This window comes from Schistocerca serialis, chromosome 9, assembly GCF_023864345.2.
Source record: "Schistocerca serialis cubense isolate TAMUIC-IGC-003099 chromosome 9, iqSchSeri2.2, whole genome shotgun sequence".
In the NCBI taxonomy this organism is placed as follows: Eukaryota; Metazoa; Arthropoda; class Insecta; order Orthoptera; family Acrididae; genus Schistocerca; species Schistocerca serialis.
The window spans coordinates 14,538,957-14,563,628 of NC_064646.1; the positions used below are offsets into that span (position 1 = coordinate 14,538,957).

The window sequence follows — 24,672 nt, forward strand, 5'->3', positions numbered from 1 at the left end:
CTAGTGTTTTATATGTGGTCATGCACATAAACCACACCTTCTTAAAAGTCTCCCAATAAAATGAAGTTGACCATTTGCATTCGTTACAATCCTTACAAACTTGTACCATTTCATATCACTTTGTAATGTTAGGCCTAGATATTTAATCGACCTGACTGTCAAGTAGCACATTACTGATGCTGTATTTGAACATCACATGACCGTTTTTCCTACTCACCTGCATTAACTGACATGTTCCTACATAGCTACCTGCCTTTCATCACAACAACTAGATATTTTGTCAAAGTCACTCAATGACAACACCTCCCCATACACCACAGTGTCATTATCAAACAGCCACAGTTTGCTGCTCACCCTGTCCATCAGGTCATTTATGTACACAGAGGGTAATAGCAGTCCTATCACAATTCCGTGGGGCACTCCTGGTGATACCCTTGTCTCTGATGAACACTCATCGTCAAGAACACACTGGGTTCTATTACTTGTGAAGGCTTTGAGCCAATCACATATCTGGGAACTTATTCATATTTATTTATTTATTTCCTGTTCCAGTGATCCATGTTGTGACAGTATCACAGGATATGGAACATGTCAGAAATCTGTGGTAGCACATAAAAACAAAACGATTTCACGTTACAGTGAACAGTAACTTAGGTTCTATTACAGAAAATCAATTATCAGAGATAAATAAATATACAAAATAATAAGTGTTACAGAAAATAAATATTGCAAAATATGTGTTTACAATAAACAATAGTCAAGATTATAAATGTAGATTTGGGCACGTATTTGCATTTAACAATACAAGAAATGCTAAACATTGTAGTTCAGGAACTCTTCTATCATATAAAATGATCCTTGTAATAGGAACTGCCTTAAAGTTTTTTTCAACAAGAGCTCATCTTCTAACAAACAGTTCTTGAAGGCATACTCATACCTTCATTCAGAGCCTGCAGTGGGGCACAGTACCAAACACTTTTTGGAAATCTAGAACACGGAATATGCCTCTTGCCCTTAATCCATAGTTTGCAAGACACCATCTGAGAAAAGGGCAAGTGTGTTTTGCATGAGTGATGCTTTCTAAAACCACGCTGATTTGTGGACAATCTTTTCTGTCTCACAGTATATTCAAACTGTGAATATGTTCAAGAATTCTGCAACAAACCAATTTTAAGGATATTTGTCTGTAATTTTGCAGGTCCAGGCTTTTACCATTTTTATATACAGGAGTCATCTGCACCTTTTTCCAGTGGCTTGGGGCTCTGTCCTGGGTGATAGATTTGAGATAAATGCATACTAAGGGGCAATGCCCTGCAGAGTGCTCTTTGTAAAGCTGAATTGGGATAGCATACAGATCTGGCAATTTATATGCTTTCAACGCATTCAGCTGTTTCTCTAAACCAGGAATGCTTATTACTATGTCCTCCATACAGGAATGCGATGGTCACTTGACAGTAAATTTGTATGATCCTCCTGCGTGAATGGTTTCTTAAATGAGAAATTTAAAACTTCAGCTTTTCTTTTGCTATCTCCTGTTACCACACTACATTGGTCGACAAGTGACTGGACAGAAGCTTTCGACCCACTTAGCAGTTCTACATAGGACCAGAATCTTCTTGGGTTCTTGGCAAGATCTTTTGCTAAGGTATTACAGTGGTAGTTGATATATATGCTCCATACATTATCCTTTTCACAGACTAATGAAACCCTGCAAACTTTTGCCTGTCGTCATTTGCGCATCCTCTTTTGAACCAAGAGGGGAAGAGTCTTAGCTCCCTCAGAATTTTCCAAATTTTGTTATTAAACCACATTTCATCTTTTCTGTTCTCAATCCACTTACTCCATATTTCTCCAGAGCACAATTTACAATCTGTGTAAACTTTGCCCATAATTATTGTGTTCACTATATTGGAACCCACTTATGTCCCATCATTATCTAAGTGAGATCCCAACAACTCTATCTGTTCCTTCTAACAAAAATAGCCTTCTAACACTCTTGGTTCATTTATTAACTTCAGTAATCGCTGTCGCTATGATGACTTCATAATCACTAATACTTGCCTCTATACTGACACCATCAATAAAGTCAGGTCTGTTTGTAGCTACAAGGTCTAAAATATTTTCATTGTGTGTAGGCTATCTAAATAGCTGCTGAAGATAGTTTTCAGATAACTGTGTTCAAAAGTCCTTCACAAGACTGCCTACCTGTGCCCCCTGCAATGAATCCACAGACATCTCAGTCTATACTTGTTAGGTTAAAGTTGCCTCCACTTAATATTATATGATCAGAGTGTAGACCTTCTTGGAATGGCACAAACTATGGCAGCAGTGCATAAAACATTGAACAGTTAACTTGATTTCACCCAGACATGTTACAAGTCTCCAGATAACTTCACAGCCACACTCAAATTCAACCTCAAAACAGATAATATTTTTGTCGACTGCAATGAACACAATCCCTTTGACTGTGTCTAATCTCTCTTCAATATATGTTCCATGACTCGCTAAATATTTCTTAACCCTCTTAACAGAATGGGTGACGATCACAGCATTCCAGTCTCATCTGCCTACTTGATACTGTTTCCTGTTGCATCTGCAAACTGCATCCATGGCAGACCCTCTACTTGAAGGTAGCACACTGCCACAGACTTCATTTTCCATGGGACTCCAGCTCAATTCTGCTGTATCGGCCCCTGTGCAGCTGGCCTCCAGGGTTGATTGTCTCTGGGGCTCCGAGGGTCAACAGCAGCCTGCAGAGCCCCAATGGCCCGCAGTGGCTCGAACTCAGTGAACTACTTCAATCTGCCACCTTTCTCAACCCACACTAAGTATGTGAAGGAGATAAAATTTTTTACCATATGTGTGTGCCTACACTGACTGGGCAACAACTGCAGCACACCACCTCTCGCAGGTGACAGCGAGGTGGCATAGTGGTTAACATACTAGACTCGCACCCAGAAGGACAATGGTTCAAACCCGTGTCCGGCCACCCTGATTTAGGATTTCCACGATTTCCCTAAATCACTTTAGGCAAATGCCAGGATGATTCCTTTGAAAGGGCACAGGTGACTTTCTTCCCTATCCTTCCCTAATCCAATGGGACCGATGACCTCGCTGTTTGGTCCCCTTCACTAAATCAATCAACCAACCTCCCAGATGACCTAGCTGCAGGCGTAGTACATTTCTGGCACAGACATCTGCAAGCCAGCACAACAATGAGAATAACGACAACAACAACAAACACAATGTGGCTTGATGTTGTTATTGTTGTTGTTGTTGTGGTCTTCAGTCCTGAGACTGGTTTGATGCAGCTCTCCATGCTACTCTATCCCGTGCAAGCTTCTTCATCTCGCAGTACTTACTGCAACCTACATTCTTCTGAATCTGCTTTGTGTATTCATCTCTTGGTCTCTCTTGTAATGGTACTTGAATTACACAACCATTACGGACCTCACCTGAACCTCTCGATACCAGCAATATTCTACTGTGTTTCTGTAGAAGTAGTTAACACATTTATGAGACAACATTCAGATTTGATTTCATTTGTGATACATCGATATGTTTACATTGCAATGATATTATTCTTATGTGTATTCTTTCTTTTGTCACTATGATCTTTCACGTACTTGTAACTCAGATTTTTGGGTGTGTAAGCGATTGTTAGTTAGTTGTTAAGTTGTTAGAGAGTCGGACGTGGAAAAAGTCAAGTGTTGGACGTCATGTGGGAAAAACGCATAACGTAGTCCGCTTATAAAATGTGAACTTTAACAGTGACTGTGACAGAGATGTTTTCAATTATGTTTTGTATTGTGAAGTGATGTTTTGTGTTTACATGATATTGCAATAAAAGCAATTAAAAGGAAGTGTAACTTAATTTCGGAGTGCTGATTAATTTTTTACATCACCATCGTCCAGCAAAAGTGTAATCTTCAAGGATGGTTTGTGAAGCGCATCTACATAACTTTTGAATATAGCAGAATAAAATCTAGGCTTCTTTGCATCCGAGCTTGGAATCATAACCACATAGATTTTCAATGATTTAGCCATGATTTTACGACGAGACCTGCGTGGGAAACACAAAAAGATGAGTGCCTAGTTTTTTTATTATTACATGAAATGACTATTAACTGTGCTCTAATGACACCTGCCACATAATATGACTGATGTTGCCCGAAAATTTGTTCAGTAATGTGAGCACCACCACAATTGTTATTAAAATTTTGACCTTTGTTGTGGTAGGGTTGTTATACCCTCTATGATTTTTACCCTCCACGCTGCCCTCCAATGCTAAATTTGTGATCCCTTGATGCCTCAGAACATGTCCTACCAACCAGTCCCTTCTTCTAATCAAGTTGTGCCACAAACTCCTCTTCTCCCCAATTCTATTCAAGACCTCCTCATTAGTTATGTGATCTACCCATATAATCTTCAGCATTCTTCTTTAGCACCACATTTTGAAAGCTTCTATTCTCTCCTTGTCCAAACTATTTATCATCCATGTTTCACTTCCATACATGGCTACACGCCATACAAATACTTTCAGAAACGACTTCCTGACTCTTAAATCTATACTCGATGTTAACAAATTTCTCTTCTTCAGAAAGGCTTTCCTCACCATTGCCAGTCTACATTTTATATCCTCTCTACTTCGACCATCATCAGTTATTTTGCTCCCCAAATAGCAAATTTCCTTTACTACTTTAAGTGTCTCATTTCCTAATCTAATTCCCTCAGCATCACCCGGCTTAATTTGACTACATTCGATTATTCTCATTTTGCTTTTGTTGATGTTCATCTTATACCCTCCTTTCAAGACACTGTCCATTCCATTCAACTGTTCTTCCAAGTCCTTTGCTGTCTCTGACAGAATTACAATGTCATCGGCGAACCTCAAAGTTTTTATTTCTTCTCCATGGATTTAATACCTACTCCAAATTTTTCTTTTGTTTCCTTTACTGCTTGCTCAATATACAGATTGAATAACATTGGGGAGAGGCTACAACCCTGTCTCACTCCCTTCCCAACCACTGCTTCCCTTTCATGCCCCTCGACTCTTGTAACTGCCATGTGGTTTCTGTACAAATTGTAAATAGCCTTTCGCTCCCTGTATTTTACCCCTGCCACCTTTAGAACTTTAAAGAGAGTATTCCAGTCAACATTGTCAAAAGTTTTACCGCTGGGAATTCAGGATGTTACCACTGTAGGAACTACTCTTATCGCACATGGGACTATTTCCCTCAGCACTATATACCTCTGCCTCAGCAGTACTTAGGCTGGAACACGACCTCCGAGAAGCTGGTCACTGTTGAGAGACCACTCTGCAGTTCCTCATTTGGAACAGCTCCCAACCAGTGTGCCGATCCTGGATGGACCTTCACATCCAGGTGAACCTGACTTGAGGAGATAGGCTTCATGCTATGGCTCACTGTGTTAGGGTTTCATTATGCACCTTCCAATGAAGTTACTTGATAGTGTTACCTTTCCTTGTAACTCCAATCAGAGTTGTGCAGTAATAGGTAATGTTACCTCTTCTTGTAATGGTATCCCAAATAACAAGGTATAATTTCCAATCCACTTGATTGCTGTTATTTTCGGAGTGCACCACACATGCTGGACAGTTTGTAGTTGCAGAAAAGCACAACACAAAGAGGATGTCTGATCACAGTGTAGGTACATACACTGCAGTATGTATGCCATGAACTGCAGCACTAGATCTATCATTTCTACACATTATGAAGCAGAAAAATATTATTAGATTCTATAGTTTAATTTTAGAATTTTTTCTTAGTTAAACATTTAATTCCTCTGTAATTAAGTTGAAACTGCATTTAAGTTTAGACCTACACTACTAGATAGGTATAGATTAGGGGCAGCCAAGATTCCAGCTCACAGGCCATGCCATAGCACTTAGCCTCGTTGCACATTTCCCTAATCACCATGCTGCACTGTCTGAACAGGAGGAGGGGAAAGAGATGGGAAACTGTGAACATGCCACATTTAAATGCCAGTACAGTAACACTGTGTATTTTATATTTAAGTTCTCAACAATGTAGATAAAAAAACAAATTTCAAGTATTAGTTAATTATTTTTGGTGTACTGAAGCCTAATTTTTATCTGGTACAAACTGTTGGCATACAGACGGATGCAGAGAATTACACAGATTTTTGCACTCAAGCTGCCATGTCATCACAACTTACAGAGTTTCATAATCGAAAAGAGGCCTTTCACACAAATATGTCAATTGAAACAATGTAGCACTTTTGCAACTGCATTATGGACATGGGCCAACAGCCTTGCCACATCCGGTGATGCCTAAGGGCTGAGGGTAACACTGCAGCCGGGCAGTACCATTGGGCTTTCAAGGACTATTCGGACGGTGTTTGATTTCATTTTTAAGTATGGACACATGAAAATTCTTACCTGAGAAAAGCAGTCTAGACATCCTGGACAGTTTTGAGGTAAAAGGATTGGTCATTAAAATGGGAATTGCCTTACAGAACAATCAGTTACATCTGCACATGCACAGGCAGCAAATTGTCTTTTGTTGTTGGTTTTTTGGGGAAGGAGACCAGACAGCGAGGTCATCGGTCAAATTGTCTCAAAAACTGATGTAAGATTGATAGAGTCCTCAAAATGTTTATGAAGCTGTCCTTGTAATTTTTTTCAAAACAGTAGTGAGCTTTAGGGAACTGGCTTGTGTCTGTCAAACTGTGTCTCTTCTATAATGCAATTTTCTTTTTAAATGCATACCCATCAAATCTGAAAGAAGTTCTTTCTCACCTTGCAGTGTCTTACTGTGGGCAGTGTGTAGTGAAGTCCACTCAAAAGGCGAGGTCTGCCATCCATTCCAAATGTTCTAATTTTCATCCAGCACTCCTTTTCCCTTCATAAACTCAACAACAGTGAGTTTTATATCAAAAAACCATTCCAGTAATGTCTGCTGAATTAACCAATATAAAACTTCCTGGCAGATTAAAACTGTGTGCCGGACTGAGATTCTAACTTGGGACCTTTGCCTTTCGCAGGCAAGTCCTCTACCAACTGAGCTACCCAAGCACGACTCACGCCCCGTCCTCACAGCTTTACTTCTGCCAGTACCTCGTCTCCTACCTTCCAAACTTAGCAGAAGCTCTCCTGCGAACCTTGCAGAACTAGCACTCCTGAAAGAAAGGATATTGCAGAGACATGGCTTAGCCACAGCCTGGGGGATGTTTCCAGAGTGAGATTTTCACTCTGCAGTGGAGTGTGCGCTGATACGAAACTTCCTGGCCAAGTTCAAGTCTCGGTCCGGCACACAGTTTTAATCTGCCGGGAAGTTTCGTATCAGCGCACACTCCGCTGCAGAGTGAAAATCTCATTCTGTTAACCAATATACTTTCCAACAATAAAGTCTCTGTACTCTTCATTCAGTTCCATTGAAAACTGTTTCACTGACATCATAATAATGCATGTGACTCCATACATTCTACTATTCATAACATCAATGCCACATGCCTGCAAATCTACCTTCATCTTCTTGATGTACTGAACAATAAATCCCATCTGTCAATCACTGCAATGTTTTACTCTTTCATTGTCAACTAAATCTTTAAATTCTTTGTGCGTTGTACAGTAATATCATTTTGAAACAAACTGCATAATGTTTACTGAGAATTCTCATCCCTCTCCTCTGTAATCCTGTGAATGAGCTGTGTGTGCTTGATACTGCCTGTTGGGTAGATATTACATATATGGTTTAGGATTCTTATCTAAAAGAATTTTCCCCATAGTCAGTCATTCCTTCTCATCCCATTTGGTAAGTCTCCCCAGCGTGGGGTTCTGGATGACTTTTCCGTTAACTCAGCTCATTTCCTAAACATCACCAGCCCTTTTCCTTCATCCCTCTTTCTTTCCCTTCAGCCCTTCCAGCAGAAGTACGTAGTCACTGGCTTCTAAAGCTAGCACATTTCCACAACTTATGCACCTTTTCTCATGCCATCACATGGCGAATAGACCTTTTTAACAACTGAATTATATTAGATTTTCAAAAAATGATTTTTCATTAAAATATGAAAAGCATAGATTGCTACTCACCACATAGAGCATGCATTGATTGGCAGACAAGCACATTCAAAAGGGCTCTCAGATATAATTCACTATTGGACTCAGCCCATCATAGATGTAGACACAACAAAACACATACACACCTGCACAAAATGGTCACTGTTGTCTCCAGTGCTAACACCCATCTGTGACTGTATCCAAGGGGAGCAGTGATCTTTGCTGGGGTGGGTAGTGAGGGTGCACAAGAGACTTGGGGCAGGGAGGGTGAGAGGCATCAGACTAGAGGTAAGCGAAGATGCTAGTCCTGCCTGTGGGAGTATACTGGGACATGGTATGGATAAGCTAGTGGACTGTTAGGTGCACCAGTGGGAGGCTGTAAGATGTGCTGTGAGGACCAAAAGCGGGAGAGGAAAGAAGCAGAAAAGGGAAAAGGACTATCGATGTGCACTGGGCATATAGAAGGGTGAATGAGACTGGAATTGGAATAGGGAAGAAGAAGGCAGGGAGAGGATAGGGACTGATGAAGTTTGAGGCAGGGGAGGGATTATAGGAACAAACAATATACTGCTGGGAGAGTTCCCGTCAGTGCAGTTCAGAAAGTTTCAACACTCATACGGAATGATAAGTACATTAACAAATTCGATCTTCAAACATAAATCAGTAATAAGATAACTCTGAGAAGCCAGCTGAGATTTAGAGAGACACATCTTGAAAGAAGAAGCAGCAGAAATAAATGTGTTCAAAAACAAGGTATATGCGGTAACAGAACAAGTATGAAGTGGTTCAAGGAAACAAACAGGGGGAACAGATGAAAGACTATTGAAGGAAACCAAAAATGAGGCTTTGAAAATGCCACCTGGTCCTTAACTGGCCATAATGAAAGGGGAGAGAGAAAAAAAATTACTTAAAGTATTCAAAAATATATAAAAAAAACTTACAAGATTAAATAACTTTAAAAGTCTGGTACCACAGCTACCCAGAGGAGAATACTAAATTCTCAGATGCGTTCAATACCACTTCATCAACTCACAACCAAACTATTACCGTCCAATCCAACCTAGATCGTTACAGATCAGTCTTTCACCACAACTTACATTCCAAGAATTGATACGGACTAAAAAAAATATTGTCAGTGTTCTGTTCTCCTTCTGCTGCCCACTTGTGGCATCACATGCTACATCATCATCATGTTATGAGATGATGATGATGATAGCTGATATTGGTAGGTTGCATACAAATGTACAGGGTGGTTATAATGAAACTTTCACTACTTGGGACCATTCCCACTACAAACAAGTTATTGTAGGACAATGGAACATTTTTAAGGGGATACAGAAGAGAAATAATAAATAAACCACTGAAGAAACACATTAAAAATTTCCACAAGAGGGTGACATTTGTTAATTGCTTATCATGTTTACATTCCAGTTTACAAATACTGCTCAATGTGATGGCCATCTGCATCCAGAACAGTCTGGAACTGCACTAGAAATACCATTTCACAATTGTTCACTGCATATTTAAGAGATTAAGTATCATTTGCTATTTAATGAGAGTGCTTGAAAACTTGTTATAAGGATTGTCTAATGAATATTTATTATGCTAATATATATTCTATTCTGAAGTATGGGATCACTTTCTGGGGTAACTCACCATCCTGCCTAAAACCCTTCAGGATGCAAGAAAGGATAATGAGAATCATGGCTGGAATAAAAAGGAACACACCCAAAGACCACTATTTAAAAGGACAGGGATTCCTCTTCTCCCATGTACTTAAATCTTTGTAAGTGCAATGTTTACTAAGAAATATGCAATAGCAGATCCTACTGCTCTCCTCAAAAATGAAGATCTGCATCGATGTAACACATGACAGAACACTGACTTTCACATGCTTAAAATAAAAACCAGTTTGTTCAAAAGGGGACATTACACTATGGTACAATTATTTACAGTCAGTAAGTTGCCAAAAGCAATTACAGTAATAAGTAATCTAAAAAATTTAAAACAGTATTAAAAGAATATCTATTAATGCATGCTTCTATAGTCTGGAAGAGTTTCTCCAAAATCTTTGAGAGCTCAGGAAAGTCAACGTTATGTGTATAAGCCACATTCTTTATAACTTACAAAAATATCATGTAAATATGAGTACTATGTGTAGCTTGTAAAGACTTAAATTGTGTGTTTTGGGATCATGGTGCATTTTTTTTTTTTTTTTTTTTTACTGTTATATTTAGCTTGTCCCCTCCCTAAAACCCCAAATTTCCCATGGTTGTCCCATTAGTTTGATTGTATTTTAGGAGGGAGATGTTATTGTCTTATTTTATACGTATTCTCATGTTTGTTGCTATGTGCATGTAGTGGCATCATAGGTGCCATATTGGAGACGCTTAGAATAGCCATTTCCACCACATTGATGAAGTCATGGGTCAAAGCAGACGGGTGGAATTGCACACTTCCATAATACTGTCACCATAACAGTACCAGTTCTTAAATGGCAAGTCATGACACTAACACTATGCACTAACAATAGAAATCCGGCAGTGCAAAGCCTGAACATCATTCCTACAAAGTTGGCTAAGACACATGGTAAATAGTTTTCTATCTACAATGGTTCAAATAGCACAAGTTTAATTATAACCACCCTGTATATATGCTACAGGCAATACATATTTTTAGGCTTCATCACTGAAGACAGTACTGACTAGAAACAATCCCCAATGCATAGGTGTGTTAATAGGTCATCAATTTACCTCAGTGGTTGGCAGGAACCCGCTCATGATCAGCTCACTGGCTTCATGAAACACAGCTCGTATCTCATGTTCAGCCACTTTCTCCCAATGCCACCACATCCTTTACCTCAACAGGAAGGCCATTGTATATAGGAATACAGGGCAGTATGCCACTGATGGAATGATGCTGGCCTTTTGGCAGCTAACTGGTAACATCCTTCAACAGCTACGACATTCAGTAAGATCCAGCACAGAAAGGAGGTCAGCATTGGTCATAATGTCACCTGTCTTTCATTGCATTGCCATCACAGTCATGGGGCACAATCATTCCTATGGAACCGAACATGATTCTGTAAGATGTTTCTTGCACTTCAGTAAATGGAAAGGATTGTCAAAAAATGCCCAGTGGACAAATTCAAAAGTTGGAAGATATAACGAAAGAAAATCTACGCAAAGAACTAAGAGTCCTGCAGATGTCTACAAATTCGAAATTCATGTAAAATCAAATGGAAATATTACTAAGAAATAAAAAGTGATGTACTAATATCATTATATTTGCAGAAATGTAATTTTAGCAACAACATTCATTAATTTATGGAAAGGGAAACAATATTAAACACGGACATGAAATGGTGCTAACAGCATACAAAAACAGAATTAGTGCATTTAAAAAAACTGTGGTGACTTATAGCTATTCCAAATAAAATGTCTTTCAACAATTTCAAATCAAATAACAGTTTGAGAACAAAATAAAAAAAGAAGAGAAGATTCAAGTTCAGAGCAACAATATCACTACTATGAAAAGACTATATATATCAACAGTACAATGCATTGGTTAATGTACATACCAGGCACTATAATAGTAAGCATATGCTAAAGAATATTAGTTGAACATTTTTTATGTTTTTCCCCCTCTTAATGAACAAGATACAAAATGCAAAAAAACTGTTGGGAGTAAGACAGAGACAAAATGAGAGGCCCAGTTAATGCTAGAAGGAGAGAGCATTGGACGAACTTTAAGACAATATAATTGACATAACGCAATATCCTTCACTGGCATATTAACAATTTGTATCATTTCAAAATACAAACATAACAGAACTATAAATTAGTTATGATCAAATGAGGTGGTGCTGACCTAAGATTCTGGAGACTGAAGTTTAAGCTCTTTCCAGCATCCTGATTTAGATTTCCCTAAATAACTCCAGACAAATGTCACAATGGTTCCTTCAACAAGGCCACAAACAACAACTGTCCTTTCCTCGATAAACACATATGAGTATGTTTTCAATGTAAAATGATCCTTGAATGAGTATATTACTAATACGAAAATATGACAAAATTTGTATATATAATACAGAAAATAAAAGCTAAGTAGTATAGGACATTATAAAACATGAAACTGGAAAATGCATACACAAGGCTAGTCAGTTTTTCAAACAGACCAGAGTTGGGACAAGGAACATAGCAGCATACTCACGGTCCATAAATCACCGGTAGCTGTCCTTGGAGTGAATACAAAAGAAAAACAAGCAGTGTTTTACATTGTAAGTTATCTGGAGTAAATTGTGTTTAAATCAAAGAAAATTATACATTAGGGACCAACTGAATGAGGTAGTGCGGTTAAGACACTTGTCTCATATGAGAGAGCTCTCTTCGGCCATCGTCATTTAGGTTTTCTGAGGGTTTCCTAATTCATTTCAGGTAAATGCCAGGATGATTCCCTCAAGGCCATGGCCAACCATGTGTCCTATCCTCACAAAAGTATACTCATATATTCTGTATGTAAGTATATTTTGAGCTATTTATTTTCATTCTGTTATGAAGACAATTCCTATTTCAGTGTAAGAGAGCTCTGGATGGATGAACAAATAAAATATAATAATGCACAAATGAAATATAGTGTAGGAGTAGAACGACTGAAAACCTTCAGGAATTGGCAAATTATGTAAATGACTATTTTTCTGGTATTGTCGAGAAGCTGCAACAATATCTTCCTAAAACAGTGCAACACTGACAATCACTTACACAGCAAACAAAGTGATGATGAGACAGTACCCTCACTGTAACAGATAAACACCAGAATTCCTATTAGACAAAGAAAATGAAACCCTCAAAGATGTTTATGGTTAAGCACTATGTGGTGCATTAACATTCAACATAAAGAAAATAAACAGTATGCACTTCAGCAAAAAGAGGGAAAAACAACTCTGTCACATTACGCGTAGATGAGAAATCTATAGATTGTGCTTGTTATCCAAAATTTTCAGGGATGAATACCGATTGTTAGTGAACACTGAAAGAACACACAAAGCTACTAGGGAAAAAACCAGCATGTTGTGTTCATGGGGTGCTATGTAACAGACAATCTCTTGTGGTGACATACTATTTCAACAAACTCACTATGAAATTCTTTTCTGGGGACTGAAGACATGAAATATGGTCACAATTTTTAGACTGCAGAAAAGAGCTTAAGTTACATATTGCCCACCCCCATGAAATCTCGCTTGTGGTGACAGAATGATCTGTACGACACCTAAAGTCTACATTAGGAAATGTGAAATGTGTTTTATTCATCTCATAATGTACACAATTCCAGAACATATGTCTGATGTACAGGAGACATGTCAAGGTTACAATTGGCTTATTTAAAATTTTGTCACACTTACAATAATACTTTGTGGAGAGTTTACTTTCTTGAAATTCGTCAAATTTACAGGATTTACATCTACTATAACTATCATAAATTTTTATTCCATTTTAGGGATCAAGCTCAAAGTATCACTTTGTCCTTCATGAAATCTTCCACAGAGTAGTAGCATCGTTCAATAAGAAAATCATGTAACTTGCTTTTTAAAATATTTATCTCCATATTCATTATGTCTCACCCTTTTATTGTGTTGTGTATTTTCATGGCTATATACTGAGGAGTTTGAGCACACAGTTTTAAGCGATGAGAGACGAGCATATAGTTCTCTTTATGTCTTGTGTCATGTTGTTGTAGTGGTCTTCAGTCCTGAGACTGGTTTGATGCAGCTCTCCATGCTACTCTATCCTGTGCAAGTTTCTTCATCTCCCAGTACCTACTGCAACCTACATCCTTCTGAATCTGCTTGGTGTATTCATCTCTTGGTCTCCCTCTACGATTTCTACCCTCCACGCTGCCCTCCAATACTAAATTGGAGATCCCTTGATGCCTCAGAACATGTCCTACCAACCGATCCCTTCTTCTAGTCAAGTTGTGCCACAAACTTCTCTTCTCCCCAATCCTATTCAACACCTCCTCATTAGTTATGTAATCTATCCATCTAATCTTCAGCATTCTTCTGTAGCACCACATTTCGAAAGCTTCTATTCTCTTCATGTCTAAACTGTTTGTTGTCCATGTTTCACTTCCATACACGGCTACACTCCATACAAATACTTTCAGAAACGACTTCCTAACACTTAAATCAATACTCGATGTTATTAAATTTCTCTTCTTCAGAAACGCTTTCCTTCCCATTGCCAGTCTACATTTTATATCCTCTCTACTTCGACCATCATCAGTTATTTTGCAAAACTCCTTTACTACTTTAAGTGTCTCATTTCCTAATCTAATTCCCTCAGCATCACCCGACTTAATTCGTCTACATTCCATTATCCTCATTTTGCTTTTGTTGATGTTCATCTTATATCCTCCCTTCAAGACGCCATCCATTCCGTTCAACTGCTGTTCCAAGTCCTTTCCTGTGTCTGACAGAATTATAATGTCATCGGCGAACCTCAAAGTTTTTATTTCTGCTCCATGGATTTTAATACCTACTCCGAATTTTTCTTTTGTTTCCTTTACTGCTTGCTCAATATACAGATTGAATAACATCGGGGAGAGGCTACAACCCTGTCTCACTCCCTTCCCAACCACTGCTTCCCTTTCATGCCCCTCAACTCTTATAACTGCCATTTGGTTTCTATACAAATTGTAAATAGCCTTTCATTCCCTATATTTTACCCCTGCCACCTTCAGAATTTGAAAGAGAGTATTCCAGTGAACATTGTCAAAAGCTTTCTCTAAGTCTACAAATGCTAGAAATGTAGGTTTGCCTTTCCTTAATCTAGCTTCTAAGATAAGCCGTAGGGTCAGTATTGCCTCATGTGTTCCAATATTTCTACGGAATCCAAACTGATCTTCCCCAAGGTTGGCTTCTACTAATTTTTCCATTCGTCTGTAAAGAATTTGCGTTAGTATTTTGCAGCCGTGACTTATTAAACTGATAGTTCAGTAATTTTCACATCTGTCAGCACCTGCTTTCTTTGGGATTGGGATTATTATATTCTTCTTGAAGTCTGAGGGTATTTCGCCTGTCTCATACATCTTGCTCACCAGATGGTAGAGTTTTGTCAGGACTGGCACTCCCAAGCCCATCAGTAGTTCTAATGGAATGTTGTCTACTCCCGGGGCCTTGTTTCGCCTTAGGTCTTTCAGTGCTCTGTCGAACTCTTCACACAGTATCATATCTCCCATTTCATCTTCATCTACATCCTCTTCTATTTCGATAATATTGTCCTCAAGTACATTGCCCTTGTATAGACCCTCTATATACTCCTTCCACCTTTCTGCTTTCCCTTCTTTGCTTAGGACTGGGTTTCCATGTGAGCTCTTGATATTCATACAAGTGGTTCTCTTTTCTCCAAAGGTCTCTTTAATTTTCCTGTAGGCAGTATCTATCTTACCCCTAGTGATATATGCCTCTACATCCTTACATTTATCCTCTAGCCATCCCTGCTTAGCTATTTTGCACTTCCTGTCGATCTCATTTTTGAGATGTTTGTATTCCTTTTTCCCTGCTTCATTTACTGCATTTTTATATTTTCTCCTTTCATCAAATAAATTCAATATTTCTTCTGTTACCCAAGGATTTCTACTAGCCCTCGTCTTTTTACCTACTAGGTCCTCTGCTGCCTTCACTACTTCATCTCTCAAAGCTACCCATTCTTCGTCTACTGTATTTCTTTCCGCCATTCCTGCCATTTGTTCCCTTACACTCTCCCTGAAACTCTGTACAACCTCTGGTTCTTTCAGTTTATCCAGGTCCCATCTCCTTAAATTCCCACCTTTTTGCAGTTTCTTCAGTTTTAATCTACAGTTCATAACCAATAGATTGTGGTCAGAGTCCACATCTGCCCCTGGAAATGGCTTACAATTTAAAACCTGGTTCCTAAATCTCTGTCTTACCATTATATAATCTATCTGATATCTTTTAGTATCTCCAAGGTTCTTCCATGTACACAACCTCCTTTCATGATTCTTGAACCAAGTGTTAGCTATGATTAAGTTATGCTCTGCACAAAATTCTACCAGGCGGCTTCCTCTTTCATTTCTTACCCCCCAATCCATATTCACCTACTACGTTTCCTTCTCTCCCTTTTCCTACTACCGAATTCCAGTCACCCATGACTATTAAATTTTTGTCTCCCTTCACTACCTGAATAATTTCTTTTATTTCATCATACATTTCTTCAATTTCTTCGTCATCTGCAGAGCTAGTTGGCATATAAACTTGTACTACTGTAGTACGTGTGGGCTTCGTGTTTATCTTGACCACAATAATGCGTTCACTATGCTGTTTGTAGTAGCTTACCCGCATTCCTATTTTTTTATTCATTATTAAACCTACTCCTGCATTACCCCTATTTGACTTTGTATTTATAACCCTGTATTCGCCTGACCAAAAGTCTTTTCCTCCTGCCACCGAACTTCACTAATTCCCACTATATCTAACTTTAACCTATCCATTTCCCTTTTTAAATTTTCTAACCTACCTGCCCAATTAGGGATCTGTCATTCCACACTCCGATCCGTAGAATGCCAGTTTTCTATCTCCTGATAATGACGTCCTCCTGAGTAGTCCCCGCCCGGAGATCCGAATGGGGGACTATTTTACCTCCGGAATACTTTACCAAAGAGGACGCCATCATCATTAACCGTACAGTAAAGCTGCATGCCCTCGGAAAAAATTACGGCTGTAGTTTCCCCTTGCTATCAACCGTTCGCAGTACCACACAGCAAGGCCGTTTTGGTTAATGTTGCGAGGCCAGATCAGTCAATCATCCAGACTGTTGCCCCTGCAACTACTGAAAAGGCTGCTGCCCCTCTTCAGGAGCCATGCGTTTGTCTGGCCTCTCAACAGATACCCCTCCGTTGTGGTTGCACCTACGGTACGGCTATCTGTATCGCTGAGGCACGCAAGCCTCCCCACCAACGGCAAGGTCCATGGTTACGGCAAGGTCCATGGTTCATGGGGGGGGGGGGTCTTGTGTCATATGAGTGTTCAAAATGAGTTTTTTTTCAATAGATCAGCTCTGCTGCATAGGAAAAGAACCACCTCAAAGATGTATAAAGAGGGGACAGTTAATATTTTGAGGTCTTTAAATAATGGTCGACATGATGCCCTCGGCTGTACTGAGCACATGCTGCGAATGATTCTTTTTCAAAACCTTAAAATTCGCGTGAAGGGACAATTTGGTTGTGAGTGTGTGAAGCCAACAAATGTGAAAGCAGAAATCTGGATGTGGTAACAAATTGACCAACAGTGAAGCCTTATGTTTATGTCCACACCATATTGAAAAATGTAAAACGGGAGGGCGGGTGCTGGCTCCAAGTTACATTTACCAAAAAAGAGGCCATAGAATTATAGTTCAAAGTAGTAATCAGGCCCACTGTAAAGAACTATTTAAAAAACTGGTTTCCCTGCTGCAAAAAGTGAGTGCATCTACCAAACTTTTTTGGAAATCAGAGAAAATATTACTAAGTATTTCACTATTAGTTCAACATATAATCATGGAACAAGAGCCAGTATACTGGGCATATATTTGTCATGGAAAAACAAACAAAAAAAAACTCAAAACAGCATTTTCTATAAGAGAATAAAATTGATAAATTGTCCAAGGAAATGTAAAAGATTACTAGTATACATCTGTTCAGAAACGCAGCTAAAACAGTCTTCATAAGTAACATATACCACAATCAGATTACTTAGAGTGTTCTGAGCAGTGATTAATAAAGAAAGGAGACAACTACAACAACATTGTCACATTATAGTACATGATCACTATGCAATGCTTTTACAAGAATATCATGTGACAATACCTACAGTGATGATATTAAGTCTTGTTATTATCCTGCACTCAACATCTCACTCATTATTGGGGGAGGGGGGGGGGGGGGAGGGGAGTGCTGAGTTTTTCGAGCAAACTGATGGGAGGAAGACAAGCATTGGTGTATGTTTCTGCATCTGGAGACAGTTTCCCGAACAGACTGGAGGGAGCGCAAAGGGCACTGCAGTGTTTTCACAGTCCAGGAGTCATCAGCAGGTGTTGTCAGTATGCACCTTGATGCATGCAAACTGTGTTTTATATTATAAGTTATCTGACAAAAACTGCATGTAAATCATAGTACAATGTACAACAGGAGCCAAATGAACGAGGCAGTTCAGTTGTTATGACACTGACCGACCTCATATTTGGTAGGTTGGAGTTTGCTCTGGCCAATCATCCTGGTTTAGGGTTTCGTAACTCATTTCCAGAATATGCCAGAATGAGTCCTTCATAAAGGCAAGGACTGGCCATCTGTCATATCCTCACAAAAAATTTATTTATGTATTTTATGTTTAAGACATTTTCATTGTATTAGTATAACAAACCAACCACTGAGAGATGGTCCCTGGAGAATAAATAAGTCAAATGTATGACATTTCTTACTATATACCTACATTTGCTTCCCCACTAAATTAGCTGAACAGCAGAAATGCAAGATCCAGCAAATAAGTAGAACTCGTAAAGCCTACAAATGGGACAGCAATACTTACCACATGAACACTTTTAGGGTCAGTTAACCAAGCATTGTACATTTCTTCCACATATACTGATGAAGTTCCATTGAGAAATGGTTCTGGTGCAACAGATGCACTGTAATTTCGGATGCTGGTAACTGACAGTGAGCTTGTAGCACTTCCTGAACGCAACAGCCACGCTGCATATCTTTCAGGTCCTGCAGCCCGTGGAATTAGTGGTGTGAGAGGTAACAGATTTATTAATACTGATCTCGCACGATGCATCTTGTTTGCCTGAAAAATGGAAGTAAAAAGAAAAATATTGCCTCTCGGATACGGCAAACGAATATGAAACATTAACTTATTCGTGTACGAGTAGTTTGTCCCAATAGCACATGGCAGTTGCAGCCGAGAGGGGTTGTAAGCAGTAAGAAAGAGGGTGTGCTTTCTACTTCTAAACAGACACGAATCGTATTCGGCACAGCGCACAAGTCAGAATATTTCATGAATCAAACACTTACAGAAAAACAAATGACACTGACATATGACAGTCGCGAAATACTAATTCTTTGATTAGTATTTTATTGTTTACGTTACAGTCTATGACACTCTGTCACGTATTAGTCACTAAACGTCGGCTGCACTTCAATTCCGACAGTTCACACAGTGCGCTTAAGCGCGATAAGGAACACCGGCGTTGCATCACCTTGTCATTGTCAGGTTGGAGGCAGCCAATGGCTGGATGGCACCAGGTAGCCAATGACAACCTGTTAACGGGATGACGTCTAAATGCCGGAAAATACGAATAGCCCGCATCGTGTGAACAGTCTTTTCATCATTTCCTGCTTTATGACTAGTTTTTGACGAAATTACCTTCATACGCGGGAAAGTGCGAAGTGCTAGCTTTGTTTCGATTGCCCTTCCTTCACTCTCTGTGTTATTGTCATCACATCTATCATCATTATCGCTCAGCTGCCATCCACTGCTAAAGACAAGCCTCCTCTCGAATTTTCCACGTTTTACAGTCGTCAACGATGCACATTCTCGCTGCTCCTGCATAGTTTCTAGTATCATCTATTGTTTCCACACTGCTTTAGACCGTTTTGTCGGTCTTGGAAGCCAGCAAAGAACTTTCTTGGCCTATCTACCACGCACGCATTCGCGAGGCTAGTAGTAGTAGTAGTAGTATTAGTGGTCGTAGTTTTATTTACCGGTAGATCTCTTTTATGAAGATACTGGTCATGCCTTGGTATTATAATTTAAGAAACAATAAAAATTAAGTAATTCACATATACAGACTTACAGGTCTAGAAACACAAGGGTGGGACAGGTAGTTGGAACAATCCTTGCATTTACTGAAATAATTTAGGGAAACAACGGATAACCTAAATCAGGATGGCTGGATGAAGACTGGAGCCTCCACTCTCCCAGATACAGGGCCACTCTGTTTAAAGTAGTGCTACCTCATTCGTTTTACCCCTAGTGTACAATACTGTTTTACAAATTAGTTATTTAATAATAATAAAAAGTAAACACTACACTTAATTCAAAAAATGTTCAAATGTGTGTGAAATCTTATGGGAATTAACTTCTAAGGTCATCAGTCCCTAAACTTACTCACTACTTAACCTAAATTAGCCTAAGCACAAACACACACACCCATGTCCGAGGGAGGACTCGAATCTCCGTCGGGACCAGCCGCACTTAATTCATTTCTCAGTCCCAATAACTTCAGATTCTACGCACATTGTTTCATACCATTACACATACTATCAGCTGATGCCAGGACCATTTTGTACACCGCAACTTCTCATTTGCTAGCCTGAAAAACTGATAAGTGTCCCTCTATAACGAGTCAGATATTGGGCTCAAAAAGAGGATAAGGTGTTAGTATTATGCACTGCATAGCTCTAGGAGTAAGTTTTTCAGGAAAAGGAAAAAAATATAGTGTGAAAGTCTTACGTTGAATGTTGGATGTTTTATTGTCGTTATGATTATTTGTGTTACATTTTTTATAAAACCCCCACTCTGTGTTATCGAAGTAATGCTTCAGTGTATAGAATGTTTGGATTAACAGATACTTCTTAACTGACTTTTTAAAATAGGTTTGTTTTAGCAGTTTCTTTCAACTCCCTTGGAAATTTATTGTACAGGTTTATTCCTTGGCAGAAAATGCTGTTTTGAGTGAGTCGCTTGAGTGAGTTGCTTAGTTGGTAGAGCACTTGCCCGCGAAATGCAAAGGTCCCGACGTCTTGTCTTTGTCCGGCACACAGTTTTAATCTGGCAGAGTGAAAGTTTCAGTCTCGAAATACGCCCCAGGCTATGGCTAAACCATGTCTCCCCGCAACATCAGTTATTCGAGGATTGCTAGTTCTGCATGTTTCACAGGGGAACTTCTGTGAAGTTTGGAGGGTAGGAGACAAGGTCCCGGCGAAAGTAAAATTGTTGGGAGTCGTAAGTCCTGTTTGGGTAGCTCAGTTGGTAGAGCACTTGCCAACGAAAGGCAAAGGTCCCGACGTCGTGTCTCTGTCCGGCACACATTTTTAATCTGTCTGGAAATGTCATGACCAAAGATATCCCTAAACGTTTTCCTTTATCACTTTAATGTGATTTCTCTTACTGATTGTTGGTATGCAGTAGAATAATAATGGAACACACAGACCACCAAAAATGGTTCTGACAAGACTTTCTCCATTGCAACACTTTTAAATTTCAATAGAGTACTTGTTTCTATGCACATGATCATGTTTACCATGGAACATATTTTTCACTTTGGTAAACCTTACTTTTCCAGAGTAATTTTTGTTATTTAAGAAAAAGCCTTCAGCACACAAAAATTGAGTGTTATAATTTAAAAATGGAATATGAAAAAAACTTGTATTATTGGGCTAGGTAGAGGAGAAAATCAGAGAAGTTTTCCAAGCTACAAGGCTCCGCCCTCCTTTCTTGGAGTGAAGATGCCATCGCAGCTAAAAACTTAGATATTATCTTTGCTTAAATATTACTCTAAGAAGCGATTAAAACTGTTTGCATGGTTGCCATCTAACACATCAAAAATTACAATTCCCTGCATTAGGTATATTGCCTTCACTATCTAATTATTGATTGCTGCCTCGCGATGTGTTTCTTTGTTGATTTTCGCATCGGGGTTCGCAGAATTTTGCAAGTGAAGCTCTACACGATGAACATTACCTTTGTGGTAATGTCTCGCGTTGTCGAGCTTTTCGCAGACACTCACGCGCTGACTATACACTTGGCGAATTGTGCAGTTCTTCCTCCAGTCTTTTATATGTCTTCCAGTAACCAAAGCTGCTAAGTGACCCAGACTGACGAAAAAGCGCGACAATTCGTCGAATGTGGGTTGTGTGAACGGTCTCTTCCGAGCGTGAATTGAGGTTGTGACTTTTCGGGAACTGATCGCCGCCCGTGTAACGTAGGCAAATGATATTGGATCTTCTCATCTTTTTAAGCACATTTCATTACATTTATTTATGTTTAGCGTCGGCAGCCAATCATTGTACCAGGCACTGATCAACTCTCTGAGTTTCATAACTTTTTTCTAAAGATGTCACTTCTCTGTACAGCTGTGTCGTCTGGGAACAGTTTCATAGGGTTTTAGACGATATCTATCGGGTGCTTTGTACGAGGTGTTAGAAAAAAAAAGTGATCCAGGAGCACTGGTCACAACTAGGGGAAAAGTTCCTGTAATTATATGCCCAGAAACCAATACCTGTTGAGATACAGACCGTTTTACTTTGGACGAGTAATGTGTAGAATTCGGTGGTGTAGGTCGTCTTATTACTGTAGTTCTTTGCGCATTTCTGAATGGTTGTAACACGTTGTAGTCTGCAGGACACTAATGGTGGCGCTGATATCACTTACAGGAGAGCAAACGATCTTGTTCTAAGTTCTAGGGGACTGATGACCTTAGAAGTCCCATAGTGCTCAGAGCCATTTGAACATTTTTTTTCTATTTTTTTCTGCCCTTGCACTACCTTAATAGGACAAGGTTCTGATTTATCCGATTGCAGTCTTTCTCGGCGTATTCCACTGGTGAATTCTTCTCGGGTAATCAATCGAGTGGTGGCGTCGTCTTGTTGCAACGTTTCAATGAGTTTCGTATCCATCATCTTCGCCATTGAAACGTTGCGGCAAGCCTACGTCACCACTCGGCTGATAACCCGAGAAGAATTCATCAAGGTTCTGATTTGGTGCAGCGTGAACAAACTGTACTGTAGACAGTGCAATGAAGGCCTGCTATTCCACGAGGAAACTGACAGATATGATGCTCTGTTATGATTTAGCCGACGGCAGTAATCACCTGTTCCGTGAACTACAGTGGGCGGACAAAAATATCGACACACCAAAAACACAACACATTACCATGCCTAATACGGTGTAGGAAGCCCGTTGGCATTCAAAATAGCTTCCAGTCGTCTCGGTATGGGTAAATACAGATCCTGCATGGTTTGCAAGGGAATCTCATACCATTCTTCCTGCAAAATAGTGGCAAGCTTAGGTATCGATGAGGGAGGTGGATAGCGATCGTGCTATCTTCTCTCCACAGTAGACCACAATGGCTCAATAATACTGAGGTCTGGTGACTGTGGTGCCTAGGGAAGATGCGATAATTTGTCTTCGACCTCACAAAACAAGTCCTGGATGGTGCGAGCTGTGTGAATAGGGGCTCTGCCGTTCTGGAAAACTGTATAACCACTGAAGAACAAACGTTTTATCATGAGATGGTCGTGATTGGCCAAAATGGTTGCGTAATGCTTGGCAGTAATGACACGTTGCAGTGCGACCACGGGGCTCACAAAACACTACAATATGGCTACCCAGATCATCGCCGAATCCCCGCCATGTTTCGTTCTTGGAACGTAAACTCGGCCAGAAGTTGGAAATACCGTGAAAAAAAGACTAATCCAACCAGATAACTTTCTTCCGTTGCTCCATAGCCCAGGATTTGCGGCTTCCTGTTACGGGCATCTACATCTAGATCTGTATCTATAGTCTGCAAACCATTGTGAGCTGCATGGCAGAGGGTACATCTCATTGTACCAGTTATTAGGGTTTCTCCCCGTTGCATTCTCGTATGAAGCGCAAGAAGAATTATTGTTTGAACGCCTCTGTGCGTGCAGTAATTATTCTAATCTTATCTTCGCGATCTCTATGTGAGCGATACGTAGAGGGTTGTAGTCTATCCCTTGAGTATCATTTAAAGCCGGTTCTGGAAACTTTGTTAATAGACTTTCTCAGAATAGTTTACGTCTATCTTCAAGACTCTTCCAGTTCAGTTCCCTCAATATCTCTGTGACACTCTCTCACAGATTAAACAAACCTGCCCTTCTCTGTATACGTTCGATATCCCTGTTAGTCCTATCTGGTACGGATCCCACACACGTGAACAACATTCTATAACCTGTCGCACGAGTGATTTGTAACCATTTGCATCACTCATGAATGGTTTTCAAATTCCAGTTCGCCTAGCAATTTCCCACTTCTGGACCTCATTTCGTATTATTTTGGTGCTGAGAGAGTTCGCGAATGAGATTTTCAGCTCGGCCGTAACTTTTGCTGCTGTCATCCACTCTATTTTTCGTTGCAATCATCTTCAATGACCGTCTGTCACGATCGCTCAACACAGACTTCCGTTCGCGTTGTGACTTAGAGGGTGTTGTTTCTTCGTTTTTCCCTCTTTACGGCATAAATATTCGATACATTACCTGTTCATATACCATTACTTACAAGGGGAGGCCGCCAATTGTGAAATTCAGATTCGATTCATACTGCGCATAATAAGAGCTCATGGCCAGAGTTGTAACGTGGCAAAGCACCAAGATGCACTTCTCAGCCGTTGTCGAGAAAACCGACAGTTAAAAAGAAACCGTTGCGGTGAAATACTCTCTACGATTAATAATTTTCTACAGCGTTGTGGCGCAGCGGTAAATACTCGGGTTTGTAATCCGAATGGTCGTCGGATCGAATGTCGCGCCATGCAACTTTTTTTTTTAGTATTTGTTTTTTGTAATTCAAATGTGTATATATTTACACACACATATATATATAATTCCCGGCAATCAGTTGC

At 39.7% G+C, this 24,672-nt stretch overlaps 1 protein-coding gene across 1 annotated transcript in view; it reads right to left on the reverse strand.

Moving 5' to 3' along the window:
• Positions 1-19,237, reverse strand: part of LOC126419242 (2-oxoglutarate dehydrogenase complex component E1-like) — a 185,011-nt gene extending 165,774 nt beyond the window's left edge. The window contains exons 1-2 of the mRNA XM_050086387.1: positions 19,106-19,237; positions 18,621-18,878 (exon numbers count right to left, since the gene is read on the reverse strand). Of these exons, the coding sequence (XP_049942344.1) occupies positions 18,621-18,869 (249 nt within the window). The 5' untranslated portion in view covers positions 18,870-18,878; positions 19,106-19,237. The remainder of the gene's footprint in view (positions 1-18,620; positions 18,879-19,105) is intronic.
• Between the last annotated feature and the right edge of the window lie 5,435 nt (positions 19,238-24,672).